At 39.4% G+C, this 15,190-nt stretch overlaps 1 protein-coding gene across 1 annotated transcript in view; it reads left to right on the top strand.

Moving 5' to 3' along the window:
* LOC125481014 (dnaJ homolog subfamily C member 24-like) overlaps positions 1 to 7,910 on the top strand; it is a 17,702-nt gene extending 9,792 nt beyond the window's left edge. Inside the window, exon 3 of the mRNA XM_048621438.1 lies at positions 7,337 to 7,910. Coding sequence (XP_048477395.1) covers positions 7,337 to 7,509 — 173 coding nt within the window. The 3' untranslated portion in view covers positions 7,510 to 7,910. The remainder of the gene's footprint in view (positions 1 to 7,336) is intronic.
* Positions 7,911 to 15,190: the final 7,280 nt, after the last annotated feature.

The raw sequence follows: 15,190 nt of genomic DNA, 5'->3' as shown, positions 1-15,190 counted from the left end.
TCTCCCTCTTTCGTGCTCTCTCCCTCTTTCGTGCTCTCTCCCTCTTTTGTGCTCTCTCCCTGTCGTGTTCTATCCCTCTCGTTCTGTCTCGCTTGCACGCTCGCGCACTCTCTCTTCCCCTGCTCACACTATTTTAAGGAAAGAAATCAACCGTGGCTACAGAAATAATCTTTAAATCCCTTAATTAAAACCCACAGCAGTGATACAGAACACAGCCAGTCCTGCAGGTCAGGCTCAACCATTCTGAGGTTTTGTGATAAGTCAATACGGGATTTGCACAGAGATAGAGAAGGTCCTGTCACTCATCATTCAGGGCTGTCCTTCCACATCAGTGAGGGAATGAAAGTCAAAGGGCGTTTTCTGGGACCGTTGCTGTGGTAGGGAAGCTGGGGAGGTCACAGATTCATACAACACAGAAACTGACCCTTTGGTTCAACTCATCTGCGCCAACTATACATCCAATCTGCCTAGTCCTATTTGCCAGCATTTGGCCCATATTCCTTTAAACCCTTCTTATTCATATACCTATCCAGATGCCTTTTAAATATTGTAATTGTACCCCCTCTCCACCACTTCCTTTGGCAGCTCGTTCCAGACACACACCACCCTTTGCATGAATAAGTTACCCCTCAGGTCCTTTTTAAATCTTTCCCCTCTCACCATAAACTTATGCCTTCTAGTTTTGGACTCCCCCAGTCTCAGAAAATGACCTTGGCTATTCATCATATCCATGCCCCTCATGATTTTATAAACCTCTATAACTCTGCCTCCAATCTCCACAAATGACTTTTGCCCTGGAGTGTCGGAGGCTATGTGCTGGGATGCAGAGGGGACAATAATTGTGATGGGAGAGCTCAACAAATATGTGAGAGACAATAGTGCATTGGAGACATGAGTTTACCCCAAACGCAAGAGCCACTGGTCATAATCAACCTGGCTTTGACAGTTTGCAGTATATTACAATAGTTGATGTGGCTAAGCTGTAGGACACTGTTTCATGTGTCATTTGGAAGGTGAAGATACAAATGAAAGAGTTGGTGGGAATGTGTGGAAGCACAGTATTGATGGTGTTGACAGGGAGTGCGAGGGAAAAAAGGAACTTGGAGGTTTGGGGTTCCACTTGATTACCAGGCTGAGCCTGCAATTCACTGTACCAAGGGCAAACTGCATTAGTTATCACCCTCATCTGAATCAGGAATGCGCAATGGAAATGCAAAATGGCTGCAACCGCACCCTGAATGAACAGAGTTAAAGTTTTTTTTTCTATTTGAGCATGCAGCTGTACTTGTGAACAATGTGAGGCAAGGGACAATTGCATTACTCGGGCGCTTACACAATACATGTTGAAGCTATCTAGTTCCTTGCATGTAAAATGCATGTAGTATCTGACTGTGTGGGATGCAAATTCTGGTCATAAACCATCTTGATCATGTCAAAATTGATCATAATCATGTGCCTGGAGCAGAAATAATCCTAGCCAACCTTAAAAGTATCACCTGCGGGCCACATTTCACAAAGATAGTTCAAGGTAGCCTTTGCAAGGGTATGAAGCTGATTTTCATTGTGAACTATAAGTATTTGCCAACAAGCTTGCATAAAATACTGCCTTTCTTGGATTGTGTGTGGGTTGTGGGGAGGTAGTGGAAACAAAGTTTCAGTAATCTGAACATTCGTATAATCGCCAACAATAATTGTGCAACATGGCTTGTGTTGCATATATCAGAATATGGTACTCTTGGTCAGAAGTCCATTTGGCATTCCATGTTGGAGTCCCGCATATCCCACTGTATCGAGGACTATGCTGACCATCTTTTGTATATTGATACCTGTCTTTACTCAGAACTTATTCTGTTTCTTATATTTCCTATTCAGTAGGGTAATTATTGCTGTTGCTGCAGTTGTATGAATGTGCAGAGAATTGAAAGAGGAACAGATACGCCTGCAAGTCCAGGACCAGCAGCAGCTTCCAGCAGCTGTTGAGCATCCTCTGCATGAAGAAGTTGTGCAGAAGATTCCTTCAAATTGGAGGATGTATGGGAAACCCATAACCTATCATCCTTGATACCATTTCCTCCAGATAAACGAGGCGCATTGCCATCACAGAATGAGGATATCCGAAGACACAGTCACAGTACTCTGCCAACTGCTAAAGCAGAACCTGCAATCTGAAGCGGTTCTAGCCCAGTGGCCATAAGTGACAGATATGCTAAGGTTTATGTAACTGGTTGCTTCCAAGGATCCACTGGGGTCTTCTCTGGGATTTCTCAGTTCCCGACCTGCAAATATATCAATACTGTTGTTGATACAGTTCATGCCAGATTGCAAACATCTAGTTTCATCATGACAAGGCCAGTGCGTCAGTCTGGGCTGTAGGCTTTGCCAACATAACTGGCTTCCCTGAGGTCTAGTGTGCTACTGACTGTACACACATTGCGTTGAGTGTGCCATATCTCAATATGACTGAGTTCATCAATGGAAGGGGGTTTCATTCCATTGATGTACAAGTGTCTGTGATCATCGGCTTCACATCCAAGATCTAACAGACCCTTTCGCCCACCTTGTCCATTCTGATCAGGTCTCCTAAACTCAACTGGACTCATTTGCCAGCATTTGGCCCATATCCCTCTCAACCTTTTCTATTCATGTGCCATCAAATATCTTTTAAATCTTGTAATTGTTCTTATCTCTACCACTTCCTCTGGCAGTTCATTCCATATATACACCACCCTCTGTGAGAAAAAGTTGCCCCTCAGGTTCTTTTTAAATCTTTCCCCTCTCACCTTTAAACCTATACCCTCTCGTTTTCCACTTCCCTAACCTGGGAAAAAGACCTTTGGCAATTCACCTTATCAATGCTCCTCATGATTTTATAACCTCTATAATGTCACTCAGCTTCCTACACTCCAGGGGAAAAAAGGTCCCAGCCTACTCAGCCTCTCCTTATAACAAACTCTCCAGTCTCTGTAACATTCCTGTAAATCTTTTTTGCACCCTTTCCAGTTTAAAAACATCTTTTTTATAGCAGGGTGACCAGAATTTTTTTTTTTTATTCATTCACGGGATGAGAGCATTGCTGGGTAGGCAGCATTTATTGCCCATTCCTAATTACCCAGAGGGCAGTGAAGAGTCAACCACATTGCTGTGGATCTGGAGTCACATGTACGCCAGACCAGGTAAGGATGGCAGTTTACTTCCCTAAAGGACATTAGTGAACCAGATGGGTTTTTCCAACAATCGACAATGGATTTACAGTCATCATTAGACTCTTAATTCCAGATATTTATTGAATTCAAATTCCACCATCTGTCATGGCAGGATTTGAACCCAGGTCCCCAGAACATTATCTGGGTCTCTGGATTAATAGCAGAGCGATAATACCACTTGGCCATTGCCTCCCCCAGGGGAGTACTCCAAATATGTCCTTATCAATTTCTTTTCAGCTGTAAAATCAAATCCCAACTCTTGTAGTCCAAGCTCTGAGTGATGAAGGCAAGCGTCCCAAATACCTTCTTTACCATCCTGTCTGCCTGTGATGCCACTTTCAAGGAACGATATACCTGCACCCTAGGTCTCTCTGTTTGACAACGCTCCCCAGGACCCTATCATTAACTGTGCAAGTCCTGCCGTGGTTTGTCTTACCAAAATGCAACAACTCACATTTGTCTAAATTAAACTGCATCTGCCATTCCTTGGCCCACTGGCCTGGTTGATCAACGTCCCGTTTTACTCTTAGATTACCTTTCTCACTGAAAACTGTGCCACCAATTCTGGTGTCATCTGCAAACTTACTAACCATGCCTCGTATATTCTCATCCAAATAGTTTATATAAGTTATGAACAATAGTGGACCGAGCACTGATCCTTGAAGTATACCGCCGGTCAAAGGCCTCCAGACTGAACAACAACTTTGTACCACCAGGCTCTGTTTCCTACCATCAAGCCAATTTTGCATCCAGTTAGCTAGCTCTTCCTGAATCTCATGGGATCTAACCTTACTAACTAATCCACGACGTGGAATCTTGTCGAAGGCCTTATCATTGTCCATGTAGACACTGCTGTGTCTTCATCTATTTTCTTGGTCACCTCTTCAAAAAAACCCAGTCAAGTTTGTGAGACATGATTTCCATGCACAAAGCCATGCTGTGTATCCATAATCAGTCCCTGTCTTTCCAAATTCATGTAGACCCTGTGTCTTGGAATTCCCTCCAACATCTTACCCATCATTGACGTCTGGCTCACTGGTCTGTAGTTCCCTGGCTTTTCCTTGCAGCTTTTCATAAATAATGGCACAACATTAGCCATTTGCCCAGTCTTCCAGAACCTCACTCATGGCTACTAATGAAACAGATATCTCTGCTAGGGACTACGCAATGTCTTCCCTAGCTTCCCACAATGCCCTGGGATACACTTGATTAGGTCCCAGGAATTTATCTACCTTTTTCTTTTAAGACCTCCAGCACCTCCTCTTCTGTCATGTGGACTCTTTTCAAGATATCACTATTTATTTCCCTGAGTTCCCTAGCTTCCATGTCTTTCTTCACAGTGAATACTGACATGAAGTAATCATTCAGGATCTCATCCATCTCCTGAGGTTCCATACATAGAAGGTCTCATTGGTCTTAAGGCACCCTATTCTCTCCCTAGTTACTCTTTTGCCCTTTATTAATTGTAGAATTTTTTTGTATTTTGCGTAACCTTATCTGCCAAAGCTATCTCATATCCCCATTTTGCCCTACTGATTTCGCACTCAAGGGACTCCTATATTGCCTGTAATTGACACCCCTGCCCTATCCATCTGAGCTGATCTGCAGTGATCATTCATTGACTAAATTTCTTGTTGCTTGAAAAGCAAGCAATGCTTATTCATTCCCAAAAGAAAATGTATTTCTTTGTTCTTCATTTCTGCTATTGTTCAATATAAGTTAACGTTTTCAGTCATTTGAAAGCTTTCCAGCATGTGATGCGCCCATATTGGACAATGAGAAGATGCTCTTGCAATGCTGGGCATTAACAAACGAGTACAGAGACAGACCTGTAAGATGGTATGGCTGTTTGTGTATGGGTATCCAATGTAACTTGATTCTTGTAGCTGCAGTTATAATGGCAGTCAGTCAGGTGATGATATAAGATAGGAATTAATTTACAATTGGGAGCTTGTATTTGCATTGAAGTGTCACCTGGTCCAAGTGCCCTTGGAATCATTTATTTGTCATCCCTCTCCCACTGTGCACTGTGAAGTGCAGCTTCTGGTTGGCAGCACTTGACTTGGTACATGACCGGACTTAACATAAGGTGCTGGCAGTGAGAGTCCTGGGAGGTCACATCAGTAAAAAGTACTTCCACTGTTGGTGAGTGCTTGAAAGTATGAGAACGGTGCCATAGAGGCATAATGTGTATAGTAAGATGAGTTGTGGAGATGACCCAGTAGAGCTCACAAAATGAAATTTTCCATCAAATTCACTGAAATTGATGCTTAGCCAATTTTTGATGAAGTTTAGCCCATGGCTTTTGGTGAACTTCAAAAGAATAGTAAAGTCATATCTTTCTACTTCGGTGCCTATGGCAAAGAATAATCATCTAAGGTCCGAAGATCAGTCATGTTGAAAAGAACCGACATGGTCAGTCTGTTGGCTTAGTGTAACTTATGAAAAGGAATGATTCAATCTTGGTAACAGGTCACTAGCTTGCTTTTATTTAAGTTCAGTTTTGAAAAATCTTTCTTGGTTCGACACAGAGATACAATCAGCTGAAATTCGCAGTGGCTTAAGCCAAGGATATTTGCTTAGAGTGGGTGGATTGCTGTTTATTTAGAGCTCGTTGTTTGTACTTTTTGAGGTGGAGTGACCAACCTACAACTTCACTGTCATTAAGCCATTAAATTCCAGTGGGTTCTTCTTGGATTGCTTCTCCAGTTTGATTTCGTGGGCCTGAAATTGTGGATAGTGCTGTTGCTTCACTGGCAGACAAAGGCTAAATCAGAGCATTCCATCTGTTCAACCACCATCTTGAGCAATGCAGAATTAATGGCGACTTTCAAGTAAAGTTATCTTTCGTCTGTGAGGCTCCAATTTATGCAGCTAAATTTAGAGATTCTTACTTTATAGTGTATGCTTTAGTCTTAATTGTCACTTTTGATTACATTTTGCATTTTAAAAATTTATGAAAATCGAAGTTATTTGTTATGTGAGTTTCTGCTCAAATATTACTGTTTTGACATATTTTCCAGCTGAAATTTCAATTATGGATAACATTTCTAAATAAATTCTTCTAAAGTTTCATTTAACATCATAACATTTACCATAACATATGTGTTCAGTTTCTGTCCCGTCTGACTTTGTGCCCTCTCCAAGTTCTTCTGCTTCCTTGGCCCCAATCCCACTAATCTGCTAACTACCTAAATTCCCTAACTACCTAAATCACCATGCCAATTGATTTTGTAAGTAATTCCCTCATCGCCAGGCTTTTTTCCCTTTTTAAAATTACTGTAATTACTCCTTTCTCCACTTCTGTCCTTGCTAAAGTATCTCCAACCATCTTTTTTCTCTTCCAAGCCCTTGAATGTGTGTTGTATCCTAAATTCATGGCCATCTTTCATGCAACACCATATCTTGCCTTTTTAGGTAATGCTATTCAAAGTCACAAACAACATCATATGTGACTGTGGTGCACAATCTCTCAGCATCTTTCTCAACATTTTTATAGCAGATGGTATGGTCACCATCCTCTAACTCTTCCATCTTAGAAACAACAATTTTTACCTAGCCATTTTAGCCATCCACCACCTGCAGAAACTATAGGTGTTCCACATGGTTATGTCCCAGGTTCCTTATTATTCACCATCTTGATCAATGACGTTATCGTAAGATCAGCAGTAAGCTTGTTCCCCAATGATCACACAGTTCAATGTCATAAACAACTCAGTTATTGAAGCAGTCTGTGCCTAATGCAATTGTAACTAGACAATTTTGAGTTAACAGATGGCAAGTGACATTTGTGCCAACACATTCTGGGCAATGACTATCTCCAGCAAGGGAGAATCTGACTTTCTCCTCTAGACATTTGATGGCTTTACCATGAGTGAATCTCTCAACATCAATATCCTGAGCAAATAATTTCACCAGAAACTTGTTTGAATCAGCCAAGTAAACACTTAGCAGAATATTATAGCAACCTGAATGATGTGGACTATGGCAAGAAATGTGGGAGAATTATGCAAGATGTTCAGCAATGTTGAGAAGAACTTGCTGCATCTTCTAAGTTCCAGGTGTCTCATTGGGCAGTAGCGAGTTGCCAATTAAAAGGGATTATTTCTTGTTAATGACCTTATTAATTCCAGATCTCTCACCTGAATGTGCAGCTTTATATCAACCCACCCACCATGAGCAAACAAGACACCAAGAATTCTCAAAAAAGCAGTCAGTGCAGGTACTTAGCAACTTCATCTCGCTACTTTCTCCAGAGGACTTGCATGTTGGTAATCAGGCGCTAACATCTCGGGCATCACAATAGCCATGGACATTGATGCTGAACATGTGCCAGCCTCTAAGATCCCTCATGGCATATTTCCAATCCACTTACAGCAAGCTTCTTCACCTCAATGCTGCACCTCTGGGTGCAATGTCAACCATCATTGTAACGCTGCAACAAGGACACTTTGCTTTTAGGGGAAATTATTCTATTAAGTTCATGGCAAGAATAATCTGTAAATCATGTATGTTGGCATACGATTTAAAAATGAGTAAATACTTTACTTTGAGATAAATATGCACAGAACCTGTTTAAGTATAAATAATCCAATTAAAAACTAATGAGATAAAATACAATTATGTGCTGATATGTTCCTATCATATTCTAATTGCTTCAAATGAGTTGTTGACCTGTTTTAGAATAAATTGGTCAATTTGAATAAACTGATGGTCAAAATCATTTCATAAAAATAAGTTGACATTAATATTTCACAACACCTATGAAGTCTGCCTTTTGGTCCAGTTCAACAAAATCCCAAGAAGGATAATCTGACACTTACCCCACCATTCCACCATTTATAAAATGAAAATTAAAACAGATTGAAAAGCAACAATGATCTAATCTTGAAAGATTTCCAGAAGAGATTGTGAATACTAGATTACACAGATTGTGCTGACATTGATTCAGTCTGCTAATTACTGGCTCAGTGATCAGGCAAGTTAGTCTTCCAGAACCTATACTCATGTCCAGTATGAACATGGTACATGAACAGTCCTTCATCAAGAAATGTTTCTCCACCAGGTTATTCATTAATGCAACTTGCCTTTTGATTCGATAAGTTTAGAATCCTCTCTGCAACATCCTTATAACATACACTGATAATTTCATAATCTTTCCATAACTTTCATTGTGGTTATAGCAAAGGCCATAACATCCTGTCACAATTTTAGAAGACTTAATTTGAGTCTGAAATGACATAAATACATGTTCTATCTCACAAGCCCATCCAGAATATCTCAATATATTTAGCAGTCAGTTAAATATTCTTGAAAAGTAATCACTGTTGTAACGGCAGGCCTGCAAGGTCAGTCAAATATCAAGCTATAATATCCAGAAAGTCTGTTTTAGAGATATTTCTTTAAAGATATGTTGCCCTGGAATCCAGCAGAACTCCCATTCTTTTCTTTTAAGCCCTCTTGAGAGGGCAAACGCAGCTTCCTCAGTTTAATATTTTGCATGAAGGCTGGCATCTCCAAAGGTACAGCACTTCTTCAGCACCGTATAGAGCTGTCAGTCTAGATTTCAAGTGTTTGGTGAGGCTTTTGACTCCACAACCTAATAATTGATCATATGGAATCAGATTATTGCAATCTGCAACTTGTTAAAAATAAAAATCAAAGACTGCAGTGGTCGGACCTTTTAATGTCAGAATTGTAATATCTAATTATCTGTTTCTAATCTTTGTGTATCATTAGAACTCCATATTTATAGTCGACTTGGTTATTTTTAAACAAAAATGTGCTGTTAAACAATAAAATCCTTAAGGTTGCATTGACATAGGCGGTATGACTAACGCTGAGGTTATAGCATACTTCTGGAGACAGAGTCAGATTGCAGAGTGAACCTAGCTGAGGCTCCTTTAGCATTGGTGTAAATTGAAACTATTTACAGTTGTTGTATATTTGGCCTACACTTGTAACATTAAAGAACATTGAAAGTTGAAGAATGAAATTATTTTACAGGTTTTTAATTGCTTCAATGAGCCTTTTATCTTTGGTGTTGTGCTATATCCAGTCAGCTGGACCTCTGTTGCTCAGCAATATGATATTACCTTCTGAAAATGGCGCTTCCTGTGGTTAGGAAACAGTTTCAGTACTTCACTGTCTTCTGAGTATGTGTGACAAGGATTTTCTTGGTAAATTACTTTTTGAACCATCACATCATAACAGGGGGCAGTCACAAGTAGGTCAATCTTGTAAAGATTGCAGCTAATTAATGGTTTCTTTATAAAAATAGCATCACCCTTCACAATTATGTGACAATTGCACTTCTTTCCCTCTCCACTATATTAGTGTGATCCAGTGATGCTGGCAGCTTCGTTTCACATCAGGATGGGTTCAGTAGTTAAAAATTTGAAAATAACCATTTCAAGAATGATCCTTGATTTTCTTCATACCACAAATTATTTCTATGCCACATCTGAACTTGCAGTTTGAAGGATAACTTGTTACAGAGCTTTAAAATTATGAAAGAATTTTATAAAATAAATGGACTAAAGCATATGTGCAGTCTGTCTTTAGGAACAGGGTGAAGTCCCAGTGGATACAAAGAGCAATAATCATGGATTGATTACTTACCAAGGTAGAATCTGTTGATCTCAATCTGGCAACTCGCCCTAAGTAGCAAGCTATGGAGACCAAAGTATTTTGTATGTCTCGTAGGTGTGCTGTATGTTGCCTGACCTGGAGTGATATAGGTGAAAATGCAGTACTCTTTGTTAGCATTTCTAGCAAAATGATTTACATTAAAGACACACAAGAATGTTGGGTGTCAAAAAGCTTATTTTAATTATCTGGACAAATTGTGTTTATGCTTTATTGAAAATATGTTGAGTGTCACAGAATAGGAGAAGGCCATTCAGCCCACTGTGCTTTTGCAACCTTTTAAAATTTAAGTAAATGCTCTATTATTTTTTTTTAAAGATTTTGTTATGATCCCTGTGGAGATCAACAAACCAAAAGAAAACAAATTTACCAAATAATCCCAACTTTCAAACAAATCAAACCAAAATCAATAAAATGAAACAGGATTCACAGGCAAGTCACAGTCCATATATATTACATAATAAATAGCTGCTATAACAAAGCTGGATCTCAGGTTTGTTATGAATGCTGTCAGCATGAATGGCTCCAGTTTATGATGTAAAATCCTTCAAAGATCTGATCTTCCTCTGGTAAAATTCCAGCTGCCTTCCTTCATGGATTTTGCCACCAATTTTCATCAAATAATAGCTCCCACTCAAGAATTTATTGAAAAAGAGTCTTTTTTATTAAGTTATTCAGCAAAATGGTCGATTTTATTTAAGTTTTATATGTTTGAGATATATATTTTTATTTATTTCCATTTTAACATTTTCTGTAAGTAATGAAAGGCACTTTATATATAAAATGTTGTTGAAACATTTTTTAGGCAAATGTTATTAAGGGCATATATGAGGTACACAGTAAGATGGCCAGTAGATTTAGCAAAGTTATTACACAGCGGGATCAGTCAGATAGCTGGGTGACTGTCGGGAAAGGTAAGAAGGTAGTTCAAAAGTCTCCGGTGGCTATTCTTGTATCAAATAGATATTCAGTTTTTGGAACTGTAGAAGAGGATAGTCTCTCTGAGGAAAATGGAAGAGCCGGTCAGTTATTGGACACTTGGAATGATTCTTATGTTAGGCAGCGTTTGACAAGATTTAATAGAATTATTATTATAGGACACTGTCCTGGCAAGGGCATAGACAGGAGATTCTGTGGCAGTGAGCGTAAATACAGGATGATTTGTTGTTTTCCTGGTGCTAGGATTAAGGATGTCTCTAAACGTTTCGAGCATGTTATTAAAGATGAGATTGAGAAGCCAGAAATTATTGTACACATTGGTAGGAATGACATTTTAGGGAAAAGAATAAAGCAGTACAGAGTGAATTGAAGAGGATACATAGGAGATTTTAAAAGAACCTTGAAACTAGTAATTTCTGGTTTACTCCCAATGCCAGACACAAACGAGGGAAGGAACAAAAGGTTAAAAGAGATAAATCAATGGCTGAAGAGCTGGTGTATTGTTCAGGGATTCAGGTTTTTGGACAATTGGAATGTCTTTTGGGATAGAAAAGACCTGTTCGAAAATGATGGGTCTAACCTAAACCGAAAAGGGACCGATATCTTAGCAGGAAGATTTGCCCATTCCATTAAGGGAAACTTTATACTGATATAGAGGGGAGTGGAGGAATTCTAACTAGCAGTGTAAATGAAAGAATTGATGGGGAATGCTCTGAATGTGAGGAGAGCATGTCAATTAGAAAAGAAAGACGAGATAGTCAGAGTATGTAGTAACTCTGAAGAACTAAATTGCATTTATTTCAATGTAAGTCATCTTACAGGTAAGGCTGATGAACTCAGAGCATGTATAAGAACATGAGATTGGGGTGTGATAGCTACTATAGAAACTTGGCTGAGAGACAAGACTGGTAGCTCAATGGTTTTAGATGCTATGGGAATGATAGAAAAGGAGGCAAGAAAGGAGGGAGGGTGGCATTTTTGATTAAGGAATACATTACTGCTGTAACTAGAGAAGATATTTCTGAAAAAATGTTCAGTGAAAATATATGGGTAGAAATTACAAATAAGAAAGGAAATATCACTTGGATGGGATTGTACTACAGGCCCCCCCAATAGTAAGAGGGAAATTGAGAAACAAATATGGAGGGAGATCTCAGATACATGTTAGCATAATAAGGTTGTAATAACGGAGCTTTTAATTTTCCAAACATTGACTGTGGCTACCATAGTGTTAAAGGTTTGGATAGTGAAGAATTTGTCAAATGTGTTCAAGAAAATTTTTTTGATCAACATGTGGATGCTCCTACTGGAGTAGGAACAAAACTATACCTTCTTTTGGGCAATAAGGCAATGTGGGTGACTGAAGTCGGGGAACACTTTGTGTCTAGCGATCATAATTCTATTAGTTTCAAAATGGCTATGGAAAAAAAAGCCTTCCATAAAAGTTAAAGTTTTTAATTGGAGTATGACAAATTGTAATGATATGAGACAAGAACTTCCAAAAGTTGATTGGAGTAGATCGTTTGCAGATAAAAAGATGTCTGACAAGTGGGAGGCATTCAGGAGTGTAATGATGAGAGTTCAGAGGCATTTTGTTCCCATTAGAATGAAGGGTAAGGCTGATAAGATTAAGGAACAATGGATGAATAAAGACATTGAGGTTCTCACCAAGAATAAAATAGAATCTTATTTAAGATATAGAGAACTTGGTTCAATTCAACCTCTTAATCAGTATAAAGCGTGCAGGAGCATTCTTAAGAGAGAAATCAGGAAGGCAAACAGGGGATATGAGATAGCATTGGCAGATAAGGTTAAGGATAATACAAAGATTTTTTTACAAATGCATTAAAAACAAGAGGGTAACTAGAGAGAGGGTAGGGCTCCTTAAAGATCAAGTTTGTCTTTTGTGTTGAACCCCAGGAGATGGGAGAGATACTGAATGAATATTTCGTGTTAGTTTTTACTGTGGAGAAGGAAATAGAGTCAAGAGAATGCCAAGAAATAAACTTTGATGTTTTAAAAACGGATCACGTTACAGAAGAGGAAGTTCGGGAGGCCTTAGAGAATATAAAGTTGGATAAATCTACTGGGCCTGACCTAAAGTGAGCCAGAATATTGTGGGAAGGGAGGAAATTATGACACCCCTTGCAGAAATATTTGCATCATCTATAACTTACACGTGAGGTGCCTTATGACTGGAGGGTGGCTAATGTTGTACCTTTGTTTAGGAAGGCTTGTAAGGAGAAATCAGGGAACTATAAACCTGTGACCCTGACTTCGGTTGGAGGTGATTATAAAAGATAGGATTATGGACATTTAGAGAGGCAAAAATTGATTAGGGATAGTCAGCATGGTTTTGTGCGAGGAAAGTCATGTTTCACAAACTTAATTGAGTTTTTTGAGCAAGTTGTCAAAAAGATTGACGATGGCAGAGCAGTAGACGTTTATTTGGAATTTAGTAAAGCCTTTTACATGGTTTCACATGTAGACTAATTAGTAAAGTTAGGTCACATGAGATTCAGGGTGAGCATGCCAATTGGATACATAATTGGCATAATAGCAGGAAACAGAGAAATTTTGGAGGGTTGCTTTTCAGACTGGAGTCCTGTGACCAGCGGTATTCCACAGGGATCGGTTTTGGGCCCTCTTTTGTTTGTCATTTATATAAATGGTTTGGATGAGAATAAAAAGGGCATGGTTAGTAAGTTTGCGGATGATGCCAAAATTGGTGGCATAGTAGATGGTGAAGAATGTTTTCTAAGGTTGCAGGGGGATCTTGATCAAATGGGTCGATGTGCTGAAAAATGGCAGATGGAGTTCAATCTGGATAAATGTGAGGTATTGCATTTTAGTACAACAAGGGTAGGGCTTATACAGTTAATGGTGGGGCCTTGGGTAGTGTTGTAGAACAGAGGGACAAACAGCAGCAGTACATAATTCTTTGAATTTTGCGTTGCAGGGTGGTTAAAAAGGCATTTAGCACACTTGCCTTCATTGCTCAATCCTTTGACTATAGAAGTTGGGAAGTCATGTTGAGGTCGTATAGGATATTGGTGAGGCCTCTTCTGGAATACCGTGTCCAGTTCTGATCACCCAGTTATAGGAAGGATGTTATCAAGCTGGAGAGAGTTCAGAAGAGATTTACCAAGATGTTGCTGGGTATGGAAGGTCTGAGTTATAAAGAAAGGCTGAATAGGCTGGGACTTTTTTTACTGCCGAGTAGGAGGTTGAGAGGTGACCTGATAGAAGTTTATAAAATAATGAGAATTATAGATAGAGTTAATTATAGTTGTCTTTTCCGTAGGATGGGGGATTTCAAGACTAGAGAGCACATTTTTCGGGTGAGAAGAGAAAGCTTTAAAAAAGACATGAGGCATATTTTTTAAACAGAGGATGGTTCGTGCATGGAATGAACTTCCTGAGGAAGTGGTGGATGTGGGTACAATTACAGTGTTGAAAAGACATTTGGATAAGTACGTGAATAAGAAAGGTTTGGAAGGATACGGGCCAGGAGCAGCTAGGTTGGACTAGTTTAATTTGGGATTATGTTTGGCATGGACTGGTTAGACCAAAGGGTCAGTTTCTGTGCTGTATGACTCTATGACTCTGTACTTGTGGAATACAGTTGTACTGTTCAATCTTACTTTTCTTAGCCAAACTCCGAGATGCAATCTGCTTGTTCTCCACTTTACAACTGTAACACCAATATCTTCTCACAAAACTGTTAGATCTGTCTTCATACTGTAACCTGGGGCTTTATCGTGTTTTCATGATGTTTCATCTTGATCCAAGAACTCTTCATTTCATTGCCATTTATCATGTGTGCGAATAAGGAAAGTGAATAATGTTTTAACTAGGATGTGTAGCTCGGGTTACGGTTGGAGTTGTGGGTTGGTTCGCCAAGCTAACCAGTTTTCATGCAAACATTTTGTGTCCCTTCTAAGTGACATTGTCAGTGCTGTGTAGCCTCTGTTTAAGTGTTGTTCTGTCCCGCTCTGAATTTATATGGTCTGGGCTGTCATGGGCAGTCTTGTTTCCAGTTTTATACCGTAGTGGTATGTAGATGGGGTCCATTTCAACATGTTTGTTAATTGCATCAGTGTTTGAAAACCAAGCCTCCGGGAATTCTCATGGTTGTCTTTGTCTTGCTTGTCCTAGTACTCTTACTTTGTCTTAGTTAAATTAATGTCCTTCTATGTCGGAGTGTATTTAAACGAGGGAGAGTTGGTCGTGCCATTTTGCTGCGAGTTGGTGTTCATGTACCCTGGCAGCGAGTTTCCTGCCTATCTATCCTGTTTCTTGCAGTTGCTGCATGGTATTTTATATAATCACATTTGTCCTGCTCATTGTGGGTATGGGGTCTTTTGTCTTTGAGAGTAACTGGCAAAGTGTGGCTGTTG

Source organism: Rhincodon typus, unplaced genomic scaffold (genome assembly GCF_021869965.1).
Source record: "Rhincodon typus isolate 14 unplaced genomic scaffold, sRhiTyp1.1 hic_rhity00000665, whole genome shotgun sequence".
Lineage (NCBI taxonomy): Eukaryota > Metazoa > Chordata > Chondrichthyes > Orectolobiformes > Rhincodontidae > Rhincodon > Rhincodon typus.
This window is presented reverse-complemented; position numbering and strand designations above follow the sequence as displayed.